Here is an 18843-nt window from a genome sequence, read left to right on the forward strand (position 1 = left end):
GACGTTTGGAGTGATGGCGTTTGTCTTCCCAAGTAACCGTTACGCGTGATGGAGCCCTGCTTTCCTGGGGGTGGCTGAACACCTGCCTGCCGATGGGAAGCAGTGAATGAATTCCTCGCTTTGCTTTGCTTGTGCGCACAGCTTTTGCTTTACCTATTAAATTGTCTTTATCGCAACCCACGAGTTTTCTCACTTTTACTCTTCCGATTCTCTCCCCCATCCCACCGGGGGGGAGTGAGCGAGCGGCTGCGTGGTGCTTAGTGGCTGGCTGGGGTTAAACCACGACAGGCTCTAACCACTAAGCGCACACAAGGAACAGGATATCCACACAGGCAAGTTTTTTAAGAACAGCTATTTTCTGCAGACCTGGTCTTTGAGAAATTTACTTCATGGACGAAGATGGAGAACTACATATGGTCATACATTATTGTCACTTCCCAAGTTAAAACACATTTCAAAAGAACCTTCTGAAACTCACTTTCTTTACATTAAGAACTGAATAATGGTGCCTGTGCTTCTGCTGCAGCAGCTACATGCTCTCTTCCATACATCTGAAAGAACAAACATCTAAAATATAGATCGATAATAAAGCATCTACCTCACAACAGTGCTGAATTTTCATTTTTAGTCATCCCTTTGTTGTTTGCCTGCCTCTTCAGATCTGCTTAAGGCCCAGTGTCCATGTTCCCATCCGGTGCTGACACAGAAATCATCATTGTAAGGATTGTTATAAGGATTCTGAGCTCACATGTCCATTTCCAATGTTTAATTTTTGTCTAGGTACCCAAAAAACAGTATAGGAAAATAACAAGTATATATTTTTAATTAGCTAGACTAGTATCTTCTGGAGGGACACTATCTCAATATCCATATTCCTCACATCTTAGATGCAGAGTAAATTCCCACTCAGCGATGCATGTCTTTGTTAATGTTGCCACCTACAGGAAACCACAGCGTCTTTTTAGTAACAATGCTACTTAAGCGAATTCTCACTGAAAACTGTAAAAGCGAGACAGGTGAAATAAGGAGACATCCATTATCAGCCCGTTTTTCCCCTCAAAAAAAATATTTTTTTATTGATAGCATTGAGACCAACAGTTGCAGTACTTCTATGTTTTCACAGCAGCCTTGTCTCCACTCCCCGTCCCGCAAGGGCCTCTAACCATCTTCCCTGCTCCCTGAGGGGAACCGAAGGGGTGAAGGGGAGAGGGGAAGGGTGCAGAAGAAGGGGGAAAGACCTGCAGACGAACCTGACTTACCATCCTGACCCGCTTGTTTTTAATCCTTTTAAGGAACCCAGTTTATTAAAAAGCAGGAAATAAAGAAATGCAAGTCTGGTTTGTAAGCTTAACCCTGGCAGGAAAGGGGGAGTTGTGTTTAACTTTCTGATATCCAATTTAGGAACAAATATCGCTCACATAGTGTACTTACTCTAAAGCCAGACAGAAATCAAAAAAAGCAAAATGCTGAGCTCAGAGATGGGTGGATAAGCAGGCAGGGGTTGGGGGAATCAGACTTCAACTCCCTAATGGTAGTAATCATCTGATGTCCTAGCACTGCGTAATTTGCTTAAAAAGAGTCAGCTTTACCCAAAATACCATGAAGATTTGTTAATTTTATTAAATCACAGTTTTATATATTTGAGCTCAATGTGACTCTTTTCAGAAATCTTCTCAGTCTTTTTTGTAAGATCCTTACCCTTTAAAATAGGTTTACTGTTTTGGGTTCTTTGATTGGGAAATTTTGGTAAGCAATGCAACTAAGATTCTTTCTTCTCCACATGCATACCACAGCACAGACAAGTTCTTAAGATATTTAATTTCTGGCCACTGTAAACTGATATCCTATGAGACTTAACCTCCATATTTTTCAGCTGTCTGTGGTCTAAAGCTCTGATTTAAAATACTTCAGCATAACATGATCATGACTTGGCTGGAGTCACTCCCCTCCACTTAACATCACGGAGCCGAGTTACCTTGTACCAACTAATTTTCAGAGAGCTCTCACTTTAAATGAAGTTTCAGAAAAGTTACTCAGCACTCAGGAAAAGCCAGGAATAACTCGAGCCCCACAGCCTGTGGGCAGTTACGGTCTTTTAGATCACAGGTGTATCTTCTACTCTTGCTCGCATACCTCACTTGATATTTTTCCTCATATACTAACCTGTAGCACTTCCCTAACTCTACAGAGTGGATGTAACTAACCACCTCTGACCACGTCCAGTTGTTTTCTGTAACAAAAAAACCTTTCAGATAGCACCTGCTCCTGCTGTTCCTACCCCACGGCATTCCATCAACTCACACAGATTCCATTTAATTAACTTCTCAAAATGCGTGTTTTCAAGGCCAGACACTCCAAAGGTAACTTGTGTAAACTGTTGTATCAGCAGAAAAAAACCTGAAGACATTTGTACGACCGTGGTCAACTACAGCCTTGGACCACAGGACTTCTCCTCCTAAGCCATTCTGTTTTAGAGAGCCTACATACTGCTACTCCCACACTGGTACGGCGCTCGGCCTAAGGAACTCTGTCACGGCAGCTTTTGGATTTGGTACAACTGCAGTGAGAACGAGAACGCATCCTCCTCCTTCATTAAACAACGCAATACAAGAACCACGCTTGCAAAGGATTACAGAGAGGAAATACAATTGACTTTGAACTATTCACAAGTCCAGGGCTCTATGCAGTTGACGTCGATGCCAGTAGGCACCAGTAGTGCATGGGGCAGTGGCAGCTCACCATCTATTTGAAAAAGATGCAATTGAGTGGAACAAGAAATATGAGAACATAAGAAAACTCAAAACTACAAGCACAAGTAACTTGAGCAGGGATATCATCAGGAACTTCATCTAAAGTTTCATTACTTCAGAATACTCATTAAATGTCTAGAAACATTTTGAATGCTGTTTATCTTTAAAAAGGGAAAAAAGTGATGCCACAGAATAGCACACCTGATAGACAAACCAGACAAACCCTGGAAGAGAATATTGCCACAGAAAACATTATCAAAAATAACCTGATACCTTGCTTCTAGCTGTCATCTGAGAAAGCATTCAACTGACTTTGTTTTCATACAGTAAGGACTGGAAAACTCATGCAGGATTTTTGTTTTTAAATGCAAAACAGGTTCTGCTGCTTCTTTTTCAGTCTCCTTATACTAAACCATCCCTCATTTAACTTGAACAGTACTTTTCTTAATTACTTCGAAGGAGTCTTGCCACTGGACAGCTGCTCTGACCAACTCATCTTCTCCAAATAACTTTCTGTCCCTGTCTGTGGACTACATAAAAAAAATAAATATTTTAAGTTATTGCAAGCCTCAGCCATCTGAAATAGTATTTGACAGGTAGAAAATAAAGCTGTATTTCCTAAGCTCTCAAACAACTACCCAAAATAGGATAATACAGTATCCCATATTATACAAGACACAAAAGGGAGCTATTTTTTTCAAATTATCTTAAAATTTTACAATATTATCCTTACAATACTTGTCACCGAGTTCTTTTCAACAGGCTGTGGAGGAAAAATTAACACTTTTGGAAAAGTATTCTATAAAATCACATTTTTTAAAATTAACATGTCACCTTTATTAGTACACTTGACAGTTGTGAAAGATTATTAGCAAGGGAAGGTCACAGAGCAATAACTTTACTGATTTACATTTTTCTTTTAGTGACAAAGACTCTCCAAAATTAAGACAATCACTTCACTAGCATAGAGAAATGGTTTACTAAGGCAACCAGTATTCGGATATCTAGTCTGCATAAGAGTATTTATTTATTTATCAAAAGCTGCATATTTCTTCTGGAAAGAATAATTCTCCCACCCACCCCACTGGCTTATGCTCTTCCACTTTTAAAAGTGGGTGCTAGCTTCAGACTTGCAGGTTGTGTGTAAAGACAGATTTATTGTTACACAGATGCGAGGCAGCGACATGCATTCCAGTTCCAAGAAAAGCAGGCAGTTCTATTCAGTTTCACCTGTTTATTTCTTGCTTGTATCTTTCACTTCAAAGTTGCAGCAAGTAATGTGTCCATTCATATTTGTCCTAAGTACAACTATGGGATGTAACAATTATTCCAGATGTCAGCTCATTTCTTTTTCTTCCCTTTACCCTTCTTGCCTCCCTCTCCTTGCTGAAGACTTTGATCGCTACCTCCCATCTTTTGGGTTCTTGTTTTCAGTTTGGGAATGGTTTCTGCAGCATACAGCATCACTGATTTACCTAAAAATACAGGGAGAGATCAATGCATACCTACTATGTTAAGAACATTTGCATCATTTTCAAAATCAGAAACTTCAGTCCCACTTTTAATCCCACTTTAACAGATTTATGTTAAACTAGATATAAAGCCTAGGAGTTCTGCTTCCTTCCCCTGTGTAGCTAGAGATTAGTGAAAAACTCTTACCAACCTTTTTTTTTTTTAATTCTAAAAAAAGTGCAGGACTGATAAATGTCACAGCACACTGGAACTGGGACATAACCTGACAATCTCCAAAGTATCCACATCCTTCCTGTTACTCTTTCCCTTCACCTTTTAATGGCCTAAAATACCTGGGACAGAACGACCGGCAAAAGCTGCAAGCATTTTTAAAAAGGTACTGCTGTCTTCCAGCAGGAATATGGCTTTAAATCATCTCCTTCTGACCAACAGCACTCTTACGCTACTCTACATTCAGTGTTCTTCTTGCTCTTTCCTTAAGATACATGCTTCTTCAGATATATATTTGCTTCCCTTTTACACACTGACTACTCATCAGGAAAAATGCAAAAGACTAAACTACTTGTCCTTCAAGATGAGCTATTCTTGTTAATCAGTTAAAGGGAGTTAAAGTTAAAGCTCCATTGTTAATTTATGAAAACAGCCAGCAGAAAACTGAAGTCAGTATTGTAGTTTATCAATTTGGCACTCATGCTGATGGCTAGCTGATGCATGTAACCTAAGAAAAAGGTAGGTTTTGATATTACAATGGCTAAATTCTCTGTTTTGACTGTCAACAAAAGAGTAAGCCAAAACTGAACGGCTGCTTTGCTCAACATAGCAATCACACAACACTCTTCACAACCCCCTCCAATCCAAGTGCTGAAGAATCAGCAGGATTAAAGACAACAGCATTTTACAAACTCCACTCAATGCTCACACATCAACTTGATTTGGCTGACTTACACACGTAAACTGATTTACGTGAAGTTGTAAAATTTGTAACAGTAAAACTAATTAAACAAGATGGTAACATAACAGAATAATCAAAGTCTTTCTGTTTTAGTAACAGATAAAGTGCCTAACCCAGGTACTCTACTCACGTGTTGGAAACTGAGGTAAACATGGGTTGCCATCATCTTGTTTGAGCTGGATTCGTACTCTGCCTCTGTACTGCATGTCTCTGTTCCACTCTCTAGGATACATCTTATTTTTCTGTCATACACAAGGAGGAACTTATTATCCTAAGTACTGGAATAATTTTCTGCAAAATTTGTCAGGCAATCAATCTAAGTCATAGCAGCCTGGAATTCTTCTGAACAGATGCAAACCATAACTGTAGCTCTCCAACAGTGCCACCCACCATTTTAGCCATTGCAGTAGTATCCAAAGCGACAGCATAACTTTTTTGGAAGCACTACTGCAACCAGCTACTGGTACAGAACAATTTAGTGAGTAACCTACTACGGGGACTCTTCTACTTCCCCACCAGTCTGGGCTGCAGTGACACAGGTTTTGTTTCATCTCCACAGCCACAAACCCTTCTGGACACCTAGAGACAGTATGTCAGGAGGTCACAGTCTGAGGCCTTTGGGTACTGATAGCCTTCATTCTTGTTAAAACATTACAGGTTTCTTACTGGTACTGGCTATTTCACAGGCTAGTGTGCACTAACAGGAATATATGTGACTCCTTCTGAAAAGCAAAGTGATGCTGTACTGGTTTTTGGATACCAGTCACACTCTTAGATGAGGACTTCCTTTAGTACAGAAGCGATAGAAAATCCAACAGTATTTTAAATTAATAATTATTTCAGAAAATGAATTGCAAAAAGTTACCTCTCTAGAAATCCAGACTCATTCCCTAACAAAAAAGTAACCAACTTAAACTATTTAAAGGCCAAGCAGGTACTGCAATAAAAAATTAACATTCTCTGGCTAAAACGTGACTCCAAAGGACCCTGAAGATTTAGAGCATCAGAATCCTATTCCTACAGGACAGTCATTCCAAAAGGTAATCACCGTTCATTAAAAATATGCCTTTTTTAAAAGCTTAATATGCAGAGTGGCAGCTTGCAAAATTAGCTTTTGTTCTGACACATTTTTAAGCATCTAGGATAGTCTTCTCAGAAGGATATTTAAATAAAAGTAATCTCTTTGCAAGCTTAAAAAGTGGCATTGTCTCAGAGATCCGGGTTATTCCTGCCTTGCATACAGTTTTCCAACATTTACTTCAGCAGCTTGGTCAGTTATTACTCAAAGCAAGCAAATACCTTGGCTGATAATAAAAACATCTCAATTGTAATTTAGCCTGTCTGTAAGAAAAGATATAATGAAAGAAGAACAGAGACACGTACCAAGTTTGTGGGGGTGTTTTTTGTGTTTTTTTTGTTTGTTTGTTTTAATTACCTCTAATAGCACATTGAATCCAACTGCTGCACATACATCTTGGATTTCTGTAGATGTGGGATTTTCAACAGCCTGTTGAAACAATGTGTTACAGTTAATTATTTTTCAATGATGAACTACCAATACAGCAACAGTTAGCAGTTTCCCACCGTATACTCTATAACTAAAAAAGGCAGATGGGGAAAGAGAAGGTACTTCAAATAATGACAAATCTACTGTAGAAGTCATTTGTGAGCACTCCTACGGTTTAGAAAACATAAAAAAAGAAAAGAAGATATAAGATATCAGTAAAACAGGAAACAGATGAGAAAATTAATTAGGACAGGAGCAAGTACAAGAATCACTTAGGAAAAATAATTGAAATGAGATAACATTTATTATATTTACAAAAAGACCAAAAGCCATGAATCAGCAACAACAAACTTATAGCAAGGACTGAAGGAGAAAAGAATAGAAACTTCCTAGGCACAGGGCAGCAGATTCCTCCCATACATAGATCTTTCACTGGCAACTTGCATGCTCAAGAAAGACTTTAACTATTGTAAGAAGAAAACCCCAACACTAAGCAGTGAGAAAAGCCCTTTATATTCCCACCACTGCTTGTTAAAAACATTACAAAGGAGTGAGATGATCAATAATTATTTCTGCACAGATTAAAAGCAATGACAACTACCAAGTCTATGTGCCACATGCACTCTTAAGTTCTATCTTTAACAGCAGCAAAGGGGACAGGGCACAGAATATAGGCACATATAGTCAGTCACAATCAAACAATCATTAGCTAGCTGTTCTTTTCTGCATCGCTTTCAAATTTGGCAAACTACTTATGCAGGAGGTTGAGTGCATTAAGCTTCTCAATACTTCACCTGCTTGCCAAAGGTGCTGCTCACAGGAAAGCAGACACTTAAACCCAGTGCTCTTCTACCAAATTCACATGCTGACACTAGGTTATCTTCAAATACACTGTACTTTCCAGTTACAGAGCTACTTCCCATGGGGGATAGGAAAGGTAACAGCTTTGAGATTTATTTTCCAACTCTCTACACACTACTGCATAGCAAAACAAAACACCGTATTTCCCCGCCACCCACAAAATTACTTTGTCTATAGGTATCCTTCTTCCTTCTGCTATTGTCTTCTTGTTATTCAAATATGCTGGATAAATGCAGATGAATCTAAAAAGAGAAAACAGTGAGTTTAAGTAACATCAACTCCTTAACTGTTTATGCAATATTTTCCTAGTAAAACAAAAAATAAATCTCACGGCTACAACACAGAAGTTCCCACAGCAGCTTAGAACAACCATTTGTTTTCCCTAGACCAATTAGTAAGATGTTGCAGAACCCCATTTTGAGTTATCCAGGACACTGCATAACCATTTGGCTGAAATGTTCCTTGCGTGATACCACTTTTTGGGCCACGGTGCATACGAAGGACAGTGCTATTTATATTGAGAAGAAAAGAAGGTTAAAAGAGAGTGTTTTAACCCACTTCTTAAACCCTTGAAACCTAGAAGGAAAGATACACCTTTCCCTGAAAGAATTAAAGAAGGTTTCCTGAAAAGGTTTTAGTACGCTAATTGCTCACTAAGTTCTTGATAAAAGCAAGAAGCAAGGGGTTTGGTTTTTTTTTTGCTACAGAACTTCTTTTTCCTATTCACACACAGAAAAACTCAGATTTGCATAAGTTATGAAGCCTCTGAAAAACTATGCTTAAAAACTTAAGATTTTCCAACAGATTTAAACCTGTCAAGCACATATAGGGGACAAGGGTGACAGAACCCTTAATAATTCTTCATAGACAATAAAAGCCCAACTAGCTGAGGCCTACAAGGAGAGGCTGAAGAGCGCCTGCCTCTGAGTAAGGAGCTACGACAGCATAAGAAAACAGGGAAGCAGAAAGTGAGCAAATAATCTGGAGCAGACTAACGTTCGGGGAGCTGGAGACTGACACGGATCGCTGATCCCTCCTGCCTCCCAGGAAACATCTCTTGCTGCCTCTAAAACTACCCTCAGTCACCTCATTCCTCTTCTCCTCCTAAATACCTTTTCACTGATATTTTCCCCTAAATACAAGATCCCTTCGCCACCCGGGCCGCCCGCCCCCTCACCGCCGGCCGCGGCCCCAGCGCGCCGCCGGCCGCGCCCCGCTCCAGAGAAAGGTGCGGCAGCCTCCGACAGGAGGGCAGCAGCTGGGCACGCCGCTGCTGGGAGGGCACGGCCCGCGTTACCTCTCCTTATCAGCCGGAGACGTGGCGGTGGCGGCGGCGGCCATGATAACGGCAGCACCAGCGGCGCCGACCTGCACCAGCCTCGCCCCTCTTCCCCTCCGCCAGGAAATCCCGCCCCCGCCCTCCCGCTTCTGAAATCCCATTGGCCGGCGGTGCTGTCTGTAAAGCGCATCACCCTGTAAGGAGGCGCAACGTCTGCGCCGCTGGGCCGCGCATGCGCGTTTGCGGTGGGAGCGGGGGGCGGGCCGGGAGGGGAGGCCGCGGCGGGCGGCGGGGGAGGGGTCCCGGGGCAGGCCGTGTTGGGACACGAGCTCAGCGGCGTCCCGGCCTGTGAAAGCAGGAACTCTTCGGTCGATGCCGGGAACGCTGTGCGAGAACGATCCAGTACTGAGAAATCAGTGTGGTAGCTCGCCGCAGCTGCGGGGGCGTAGGCCGCACCGCCGGGCTGGGCCGCCTGTGCCAACCGAGAGAGGCCGCATCCAGGGTGAAACGTGGAGGGCGAGCAAAGGTTCCAGTCAAGCTGGCAGAGTGACTGATGTCTCTCATAAACCACAAATGACCAGAAGGTGACACTGCAGGCTGGAGAGCGCTGTTCCCCTTCCGTGCCTTGCGCAGTACTTAGCAGAGAGAAAACGGTGGGAGGCCTGGCAGCCGCCACCAGCTCTGCCTGGCAGCCTGCAAGGTGTGCCATCTTGCTGGTTGTAGGAGAGTGCAGCAGTGGCGATACGTACCCTGAATCGAGTACAAGTGCTAATAAAAGATGAGCCCCGAGGGAGGTGATCAGTGGCACTAAGTCTAGTTGGAGGGCAGTAAGTAGCAGTGTGCCTCGGGTCAATGCTGGGTCCCATACCGTTTCACATCTTCATTAATGATCTGGATGACGGGGCAGAGTGCACCCTCAGCAAGTTTGCTGATGACATCAAACTGGGAGGAAGCACTGATACACCAGAGGGTCCTGCTGCCATCCAGAGGGACCTGGACAGGCAGGAGAAATGGGCTGACAGGAACCTCATGCAGTTCAGCAAGGGGAAGTGCAAAGTCCTGCACCTGGGGAGAAACAATCCCAGGTACCAGGACATGCTGGGGGCTGCTTGGATGGAAAGCAGCTTGGCAGAACAGGAACTGAGGGTCCTGGTTGACACCAAGTGGAACATGAGCCAGCAACATGCCCATGCAGCAAAGGAGGCCAATGGTGTCGTCGGCTGCGTTAGGAGGAGTGTTGGCAGCTGTTTGAGAAAGGTGATCCTTCCCCCTTACTCAGCACTGGTGAGGCCACACCTGGAGTGCTGGGTCCAGTTCTGGGCTGCCCACTACAAGACAGACATGGACATACTGGAGAGAGTCCAGCAAAAGGAAAGGCTGAGAGAGCTGGGACTGTTCAGCCTGGAGAACAGAAGGCTCAGGGGGGATCTCATCGATGTATATAAATGCCTGCAGGGAGGCTGCAAAGAGGATGGAGCCAGGCTCTTTTCAGTGGTGCCCAGTGCCAGGAGCAGAGGCAATGGGCAGACACTGAAACACAGGAGGTTCCTCCCAAACATCAGGAAGCACTTTTTCACTGTGAGGGTGACCAGGCACTGGCACAGGTTGCCCAGGGAGGTGGTAGAGTCTCCCTCCTTGGAGATACTCCAAAGATGTCTGGAATGGTCCTGGGCAACTGGCTCTAGGTGACCCTACTTGAGCTGGGAATTGGACCAGACGACCTCCAGTGGTCCCTGCCAGCCTCAACCTTTCAGTCACTCTGTGAAATTCACAGGGCATATTTTGTGCACTGTTACACTCACCAGTTAAACTTCATGCAGCAGCTATGTACCAGGAAAAGAACTGAAGGTATTCAATATTTATCCATGTTCTTGTATTTTTTTTTTTCTGCTTCACCAAAGCATCCACCTCCCCACAATGAAATACTGAAGAGGAGGGTGCTGAGACCCAGTGAAACACAGTGGTACTCCCAGGGAAGAACTGCAAGTACAGTTCATGAAAACTTGGAAGAATTAAGAGTTACGGAGAAGCTTCAGAAAGAGTCAGGGTGGCATTCGGCACTATTAACAAGTTATTTGTCTATTGAGTCTTTTGAATGATGGGCAGTTTTATTGTCTTCTGTCTTTGCTTTCATTATGTCAGAAGTGAATATGCTGCACAAAGTACTTCAGAAAATACGAACAGTACAACTGTGTGGCCTCAGTAGTAGCAGCTTTCAAAAATGTGACTGCAGCTGTCCGGTAGCAAGGCAGCGATTTGACAGCACCTCACAAACATGACTCAGCAAGTTCCTCAGCTAAAAACAAAAGGTTGTGTAAACGAGGTGTGTCAAGTTATGCAGGAAGCTTTTGATACGATAGTTCTGCAGTGCTAAAGACAGATTTTTGGAGGGTTATCTCCCAAGTACCATCGAGCTGGCCGATACAGAGTTAAGTGTACCTCTCTAAGAGGTAATCTATTAAAAATAATTACTTAGATATTTTTTGTTGCACAACAACAAAATGTTCTCATCTTGTTAACACTAGCTTGGTAATGGATGTTGTTGTTTCTTTACGCAATGTTTTTCTTTTAAATCTCCATTGCATACACGCACTTGTGTGCCTATTAAATGATTTTCCATTGAGATCCCCCCCACCTAAAAAGTCTTAGAGCTGCCATTACCTTGGTGGTTGTTGTCTGCTTGTCCAGGTTTTCAATGCTTAATCTGTGCATCAGCCACAGTGGCAGAAGTTCTGTCAACTGAGTTCTGTCAGCTGCTGTCACCTGCATTCAGCAAGACAGAGGCAGGCTGTAGGGGAGGGAAGGAGGGAGGTGGGCAGGTCAGCAGCCTTTGTAGCCTTGGCCTACAGGCGTTTCACCTGCACTCACCCTGCCTGGCAACTGGATCCCACAGTGGTGGGGTTGTGCTTCCCAAACACTGGGCTATGGGCCCCGTCCCTGTGACTGGGGAGAAAGGGGGCTTAAAGCTAAAAAAAAGCTTCAACAACTGTTTACACCATTTAATCCTCCATGACTGTACAGAAAATGGGAACTGTGGACAGACTAGTTTTCATTATGTTAGCTCTGTCTCCATGCAGGCGTTCAGTATGCAGGGCATACTTACGATTTGACCATTGCATGAAACATGGTCATCACTAAAACAAGTTACAAATTAAGCTTATTGCTGTTTGGTTTTGTCAAATAACATGCATAGCCCTTTCCTTCTGGGACACATAGGCTTGAACCCACCAGAGGGATATAAACATATATCTCTCTCTGAAGGACAGTGCTCTAGCAGAGTTTAAATTGAAGAACAATCTAATGCTTTTAGGAAAAAATGCTAAGAAATAGTTATTTGGTATTACCACAGCTTCATATACAATTACATCAAAAATAGGCTAAAACTTCATGAACAAATATTAAAAATTTACTTCTTCACACTGTTTCCCCCTCACCTCCCTTAGATTTTCTGCAATGTTTTTAGTTTCTCAGTTACGTTGTAAAGCAATTTCTGGTGCAAAAGGGGCTACCATTGGACGTCAGTGTGAGAAAGCGCTGCTCTGACGTTACATTAAAGAAGGCATCGAACACAGCTGCAGTTCGTGAGTGGCACAGTACCACCATTGCATATTAAAATTGCTCTCAGTCTTTCCACTTAAATCAGGACACTGAGAAAGCTTTTGTGTATTTTTAAATGTTGTTATATTTGAGAATTGCATGTTTTTTCCTTTGAATTCATACAGCTTTTTAATACCAACATATTAGATTAATGGCTTCTCTTTTAAAACAATATTTAAACTTACTGTAACAGCACAAAAGCTACATAGCCTGTATCAGTATTTGTGGCAATGACAAAAATTATTTTCCACATCCCTTTCAGATGGAAAAAAATAATTGAAAAATTGTTGGAAGTGGAGTTTGTGGAGTTACAGATTCAATCATATGGCATACATGACTGACCACAACAGGGGAAGCATGTCTTCTGCAGATGCTATTATTACATACCAATCTCATTTCCTGGTGCTAGAATTCACAATATTGTGAAACTAACATGCCTAAAATGAAGCGCTGGGTACAGACACGTCAATGTAATCCCCATCATCACTGTAGAATGACTTCATTGAGTATATGGCACCCAGTTACTGCATTTGTTCTAGTGCCATGAGAAATACATTTCAGACTTGAATTCTGCGTATTTCTAGCCTGAGGAATTCAGAGACAGAAGTAGGTCACAAAGCACAGTAGCTCAGGCACATTGTAGCTACATGCGCTTCCCAAATATCTGCTGTCCCTGACATCAGAAATTGAATGATGAAGCAATCAAAACCTGACAGCTTTTAAACGCCTTAAAGAAATATGGAGAGAAGGTGTAATTGCGGGTGAGGATAGGACTCATGTAGGTCTGCAGCAAAATTTCAAGATTGCAGCTAATGCCTTTGGTTAGCAGCAGGGATACGGGTCTCTGGAAGCTGTGTGTAACTTGGTGAGGTTATTCCATTTGCGGTAGCTGCAGGGGAAGGGGAAGCGGGGGGGAATGAGCACTGCACTGCAGGCATCTCAAGCAGAGAATTCCCTCACTGCATGCGCTGTCAGCAGCAAGTCAGGTGTCCTTAGTCAGACTCTATTTTTACTGTTAAGGGTGTCTGGGGAAGTAAAATAGCAAAAAAAACCCCCAAAAAACAACCCAGCAGCAAGAGCCCTGTACAAGTGTGAAACAAATTCAAAGCGTTTGCGATACAGGCTGGTACCTTTCACCTCAAATAAATGCAGATACCCTAATAGAACTGGGAGCCCAAGAAAATGTAGATGGTTTGAGGCAACTCAGTTCCTCTGTATTTTACTGGAAGTGTTGTGTACAGATGCCAGCTTATTCAGACCTAGCTTGCATGTTCAGTTTTCTCTAACCTGATGTTACACCGCCTAGACTAAACATGCTAGAAATGCCTATATAATAATTGGACTAGTGAAGTCATTTGAGAGGAGGTATATTTTCAGCTAGATTGGTGAAACAGCTCTGTAACGGACTGCAGATAAAACGCAGAACAAAGAAAGGGGACGTAGAGTGAAATCTTGGTTGGTTCAACAGACGTTGAAGAGAAGGGGGCAAGCTGAGAAGTATTTTCTCCACAATCTTTATAAGCAAGGATTCAAAAAATATCTTTTTAAATAAAATATAGAAGCTGGGGAAAAAAAAAAGAAACTGTTCAGAACGAAAACATACTTCATGAAATGTGACTTTAAGGTGGAAGTAACAGACAGGTATAAGCTAGGTCTGTCCAACAGAGAACTTCCAACAGCATAGAGGAGAGAGAAAATAATGCTGTCCTTCGTTTAGTTTCATAAAACTGGTATTTACTTGCCATGAAACTTCAACATCCAGAATTAACCATACCGTTCTTGGTATATGCCACTTTAAAAAGACTGTATACAGCACTTTCCCCAAAGAATTGGTTATTTTAAATCCATAGACTACCCCAGTTCGTTCAGTCTTAACAATCCCAAATCCTGTCTTTTGCATACGTGTTTTCTGGAGAGGCACTACCTCATGCCTGTCCTACAGAGACAACATTCTGTATTAGCAGAAGCATCGCTTTTGTTCATCTCAATGGCAGAGGCCTATAAACTATCTCGAAAGCCTGTCTTTCTGTCATCTGTTCATCTTTTCTGTCATCTTGGGGATGTTCATGCCTTTTTAAGGCACGTGGGATGTTCTAAAGCCACATTAGGCTTACTTGTTTCAATCTGTGTAAGTGCTGCACCACAAGAGCAGCTGACAGAGTGGCCTTGAAACAGTCATCCTGACTTGTATGCTGTTCAGACCTAAAAGTCTTTTGGATTATGTCACGTAGACCCAAGCCTTGACTTACATGAATTAATTTAGAAAGCACAGCAGACAATATATACAGTATTTCACTGAGATACAGGGGAGACCGTCAGGCACCACATTGCCAAGATTCTATCCAAATCCCCATTTAGCTGGCAACAAAACTGGAAAAATGGAAATAGAAAAATAGGGATTTTATACCCATCTCTCATTCCTTCATATTTGCAAAGACTATGTCTCTTAAGTACAGATCTCAGTTTTACACCCAATCTTCCTTTGGCCTTCTGTTTTAGCCTTGTACAACAGCTGTCAGCTGTGTAAAGTCACAGCTATGTGCAGTCAGTTTGTAAGATCAAAAGGAGCCATCAAGCATCTGTGTGTGACAATAATACAATATTTGCACTGAATTCATAGCTTTCACTTAAGCTAAGGGATTTCTGTTTGTAAGAATTCCAAATTACTTAAACCACTTAAAAGTGTAAAATAATCCATCACAGTTGTTCAACTGCTCAATTATAGTAAGAAAAAAAAGATGCCAACTCCCTTTCATCACACAATGGCATAATAATGATAAAAAAGATTAAAAAATGGGAGTTTTCTCACCATTCATATTATAGCTTAATTTTTACATCTACCTTCCTGCTCTTCCATAGCTACTTCCACTCTAAATGTGTGCCACCACAGACCTTTCCAATAATCTAGGTAAGATGCACAAGCAAATCTGAATTCTGTGTTACGGTGTATCCAAACTGCCTTTCCCCCCTGCCCCAAACAATATGCTTTTCGTACAGAGGATTGTTAGAAGGACGGACAGAACTAGGCATAATCTACCTTCATTTGTATTAAATGTAATCACTCAAAATCTCCTTGTTTTCGTGATCCCTACTGACTTTAAACTGCAGGTGATAGTAACAATGCTTTTTCTTTATCCTGAATAAAAATGTTTAAATTACTACCACTGGAATTTCCTTTTCTGCATATAAATAAAGACTTAAGTGCATCTTTCTCTAGGACACTTCAAAAATAAGGTACCAGCTAATCAGTCCTGAAATTAGAACTCATCTTCTCAACTACGAACAGAGCACTACAAATACTAGAAAACAAAGGATCTTAGTAACTCAGCAACAGTGCCTTTTTTTTTTAGTTTAAATGCTTCTAACTATGTCAAAGCCTAAAGTGAACCTAAGAGTGCAAAATATGAATGTACATATGAATACATGTTTGTGTGTTGGGAATTAATCAATCTAGGTCCCTTAATAGTCTAATCAGGGACTAAAGAACGCATTCATTATGGAAAAGAATGGAATTAACCGAGTCTCTGCTGTGCTTATGAGCCATAATGAAATAAGCCTTCTTGTGAACCTCTTGTAAGTAACAGAGAGCTTATGGAATTACACTGTGTTGCAACTAGATTTTGTTTTGTGCAGTTCGTTCTAAAATGAAACATGTTAGAGAACAGAGATCTCTACTGGTGAGCCACATGTCTCTCAGCTTTTTTCCACTTCTTGTTTATCTGAAATGTGACTACCACCAAAATGAAACTGCATGGTTTTTTAGAGCATTTGTTCTGATATGCTGAGTCATTGCTGAAGTGTCTTAACAGCAACTTCCTTTTTAAATGAAATCATATTTCTAATACAGCAAACAGACACCTAACTTGCAGTAGTAGCCAAGAAAACAATTCCACTCTGACAAGGTGCAATCAGGAGGAAATTTTATATAACACTGCAAGTAATAAATAAATTATGCATAGCAAGACTAAATTCAGAATTAGTATACTGTGAAACAAAATACATTAGAGTAGTTGAAGAAAGAATTACAGAGTTAGGATATAAACAGTAATGCATCTCAGGCAGAAGCAAACAACAAAACTGAAGGAAAGATAATTGTGGGCTGAGTTTGTTCAAGAGAAACAACATTTACAGGTGGGAAAATGCATCTGATCTCAGAGGACAACAATTTAATTACTTGCAGAGAACTAGCACAAGCTTTATGCATATTAAATCCCACCAAAAAGTAGGGCATTAGGGATACTGTTTGTATGTATGGCTTGAGGTCTGAACAGAAGTGAACAAGCTACCCTCTACATCTGCCTGATACCCTAATTGCAATTCCACAGCCACTGAAGCGAAGGATGCTTTCATGAACAGCAATAATTTCTTGAAATCTTGAAGTGGCAGAAATGCATAAATACATAAGCCTGTAACTATGTGGAAATTTCCTAAGAAAGGTTATCTGCAAAACTATACTAGGGAGGCATTACCCAGACTTAGAGTAAGGAAACAGCACATCTGGTAAACTGAAAGTTGACAGCAGGAAACCTGTGTATTAAATACATACTCTATATTCACGTTGGCATCGCAAATTCCCTACATTACACCTACATTAATTACTGTTGTGAACTCTTAAGCTCTTCAGCACCACAGCAAATTCCCTTGCACTTCCAATATGTAACCAAACACAACACGTAACCAATTAACTTACCATTCTGACTAAAAACCTTAACTACATTAACATTCTCTATAAGCACATCTATAGATACAATCTGTTATTCTGCATATAAGAGACTATGAAGCAGGAATGTTATTTCTATATGTGATCTGAAATGAAAATAAAAAAGTGCAGACATCCCTTCTCGTTATACTTAAAAAGTGCAAAGGAGATGGCTGTGGAACCAGACAGTGAATACATTTGGGTAATTTGGTATTACGAAGGTCGTCGAAGTTTTAAGCATGTGGAGAAAGTCATGCTTCATATTAACTGACGCTTCACTTCTGATTCGCAGCTTCACCCGAATCACACATCCCATCAAGAACAAAGCTGTCAGACAGGTGGATGAGACTTTGCAAGGCATTACAGTAGGTATATGAAGTTAGGTTTAGGTGGAGGTCTACACATGATTGTTAGTGATACCCTTATGGCTGTTCATGCTATTTAATGAAAGCTGGATGAGAAAAGACAGTTTGGGAGGCATCTAGTAACAAGAGAATGGAAAGGCTTGTAAGAGTCCACCACATGTTCCAGATCATCCCTGCAAGTAGTACTGTCTTCATTAGGAAAGGGATATGTCGTCTCCCTCTTCAAGCCTCTTCTAGAAAACAACTAGTTGCAATATATCTTTTTACGGGAAGGATTTACTGCACTGAATTTAATATTGCAAATTTAAAAGTTGTCGCCCAGAAGTTTACATATGGTAAAAAAAAAAAAAATTGTTCTTTGGGTATTTTCAATGAAGAAATACTTCTTTTCCACAAGCCCCACAAGAACTATAGACTTATGTAGCACTTCTGAAGTTAGTTATCAGAATTTCCAGGATAAGGGACTTAATCTGAATATACTGTATTTAAATGCAAAGTGCTAGGGGCCATTAGGCAGAATTTCAGAGTGAACAGTAGTTAAAAGTGAAAAAAACCCCCAACTTTAATTTGTTTTTGCTCTCAAAAAGGGTGAGGAACGTATCTGAAACCTGGTATATTGGCTTAAAATTGCCTGTAATGGCTTGATCCAACTCCCTGACCACCCATAAAGGAAACTATCCCAACCTCTTTCTACCAGCCCTAGCTGTTTATTTGCTTTTCTGCTGGCTCAGGCGGCACTTGTCCAACTCTGCACTGAGCAAATTCAGCATACTAAATGCAGCACTAATCTTACTCTGGTCATCAGTTCTGCTAGGTAAGAGGCGAGCTGGTCCACTGAAGGGTCAGATGAGTGCCAGGTTTCACAGCTGGAGCATGGACAGAAGAAAACTTTCAACAGTGCATGCTGTTGATTCTATAAATAATACGGATCTTTATCCTAAGAAGAATGAAGAAGCGAACACACTGTTTTCTTCTTGGTAATCTCAATTTCTGTTAAGGGGGATGGGAGGATAGACAGTTCGGAAGTACTCCAAAGTGACCATCAAAGAATTCAGCTGTCAGATTATCAGACAAAAGTTTTGCAATTCATGGTATACTGGTATACTTTCAAAATAAAACCTCATTAATTTGTGGACAAAATGTTCTCTCCTGTGCAGCTTATGCAATTTACTGGGGAAGATACAAAAGTACATCTCTGGGACAACATGGCCGAGACTCTCTGAAATTGTCACTTTTCTTTCCCTCCCCCTTTACCCAAGACACAGCAACTAACTTGCCAAAGCCACCAAAGATATTAGCCTATGCTGAACAGTACTGTTGCTTACTGAAGTTTATAGCGTAAACTGTACTTGTATTCTGC

General features: G+C 41.3%; 1 protein-coding gene across 1 annotated transcript; it reads right to left on the minus strand.

Annotated features, from left to right (window-relative positions):
* Positions 1–1044: 1044 nt before the first annotated feature.
* Positions 1045–8950, minus strand: SRP19 (signal recognition particle 19). The gene is made up of 5 exons (XM_087742362.1): positions 8841–8950; positions 7710–7785; positions 6611–6682; positions 5306–5417; positions 1045–4225 (listed from the first exon to the last, which is right to left on the minus strand). The coding sequence occupies exons 1-5, from the start codon at positions 8882–8884 to the stop codon at positions 4092–4094; spliced, it is 438 nt and encodes a 145-aa protein (XP_087598488.1). The 5' UTR covers positions 8885–8950; the 3' UTR covers positions 1045–4091.
* Positions 8951–18843: the final 9893 nt, after the last annotated feature.

The sequence above is a fragment of the Nipponia nippon genome, unplaced genomic scaffold, assembly GCF_047370975.1.
Source record: "Nipponia nippon isolate SJK-2023a ecotype South Korea unplaced genomic scaffold, ASM4737097v1 scaffold_8, whole genome shotgun sequence".
NCBI classification, from domain to species: Eukaryota; Metazoa; Chordata; class Aves; order Pelecaniformes; family Threskiornithidae; genus Nipponia; species Nipponia nippon.

What these genes read in the sequence shown, in the direction of transcription:
- SRP19 (XM_087742362.1), bottom strand. Translation starts at nt 8,884, where the DNA reads ATGGCCGCCGCCGCCACCGCCACGTCTCCGGCTGATAAGGAGAG. An exon ending in GAAGGATACCTATAGACAAA is followed by an intron (nt 6,683 to 7,709) that starts GTAATTTTGTGG and finishes TTGTTTCAACAG; the next exon opens with GCTGTTGAAAATCCCACATC. An exon ending in GATTCAATGTGCTATTAGAG is followed by an intron (nt 5,418 to 6,610) that starts GTAATTAAAACA and finishes TGTGTATGACAG; the next exon opens with AAAAATAAGATGTATCCTAG.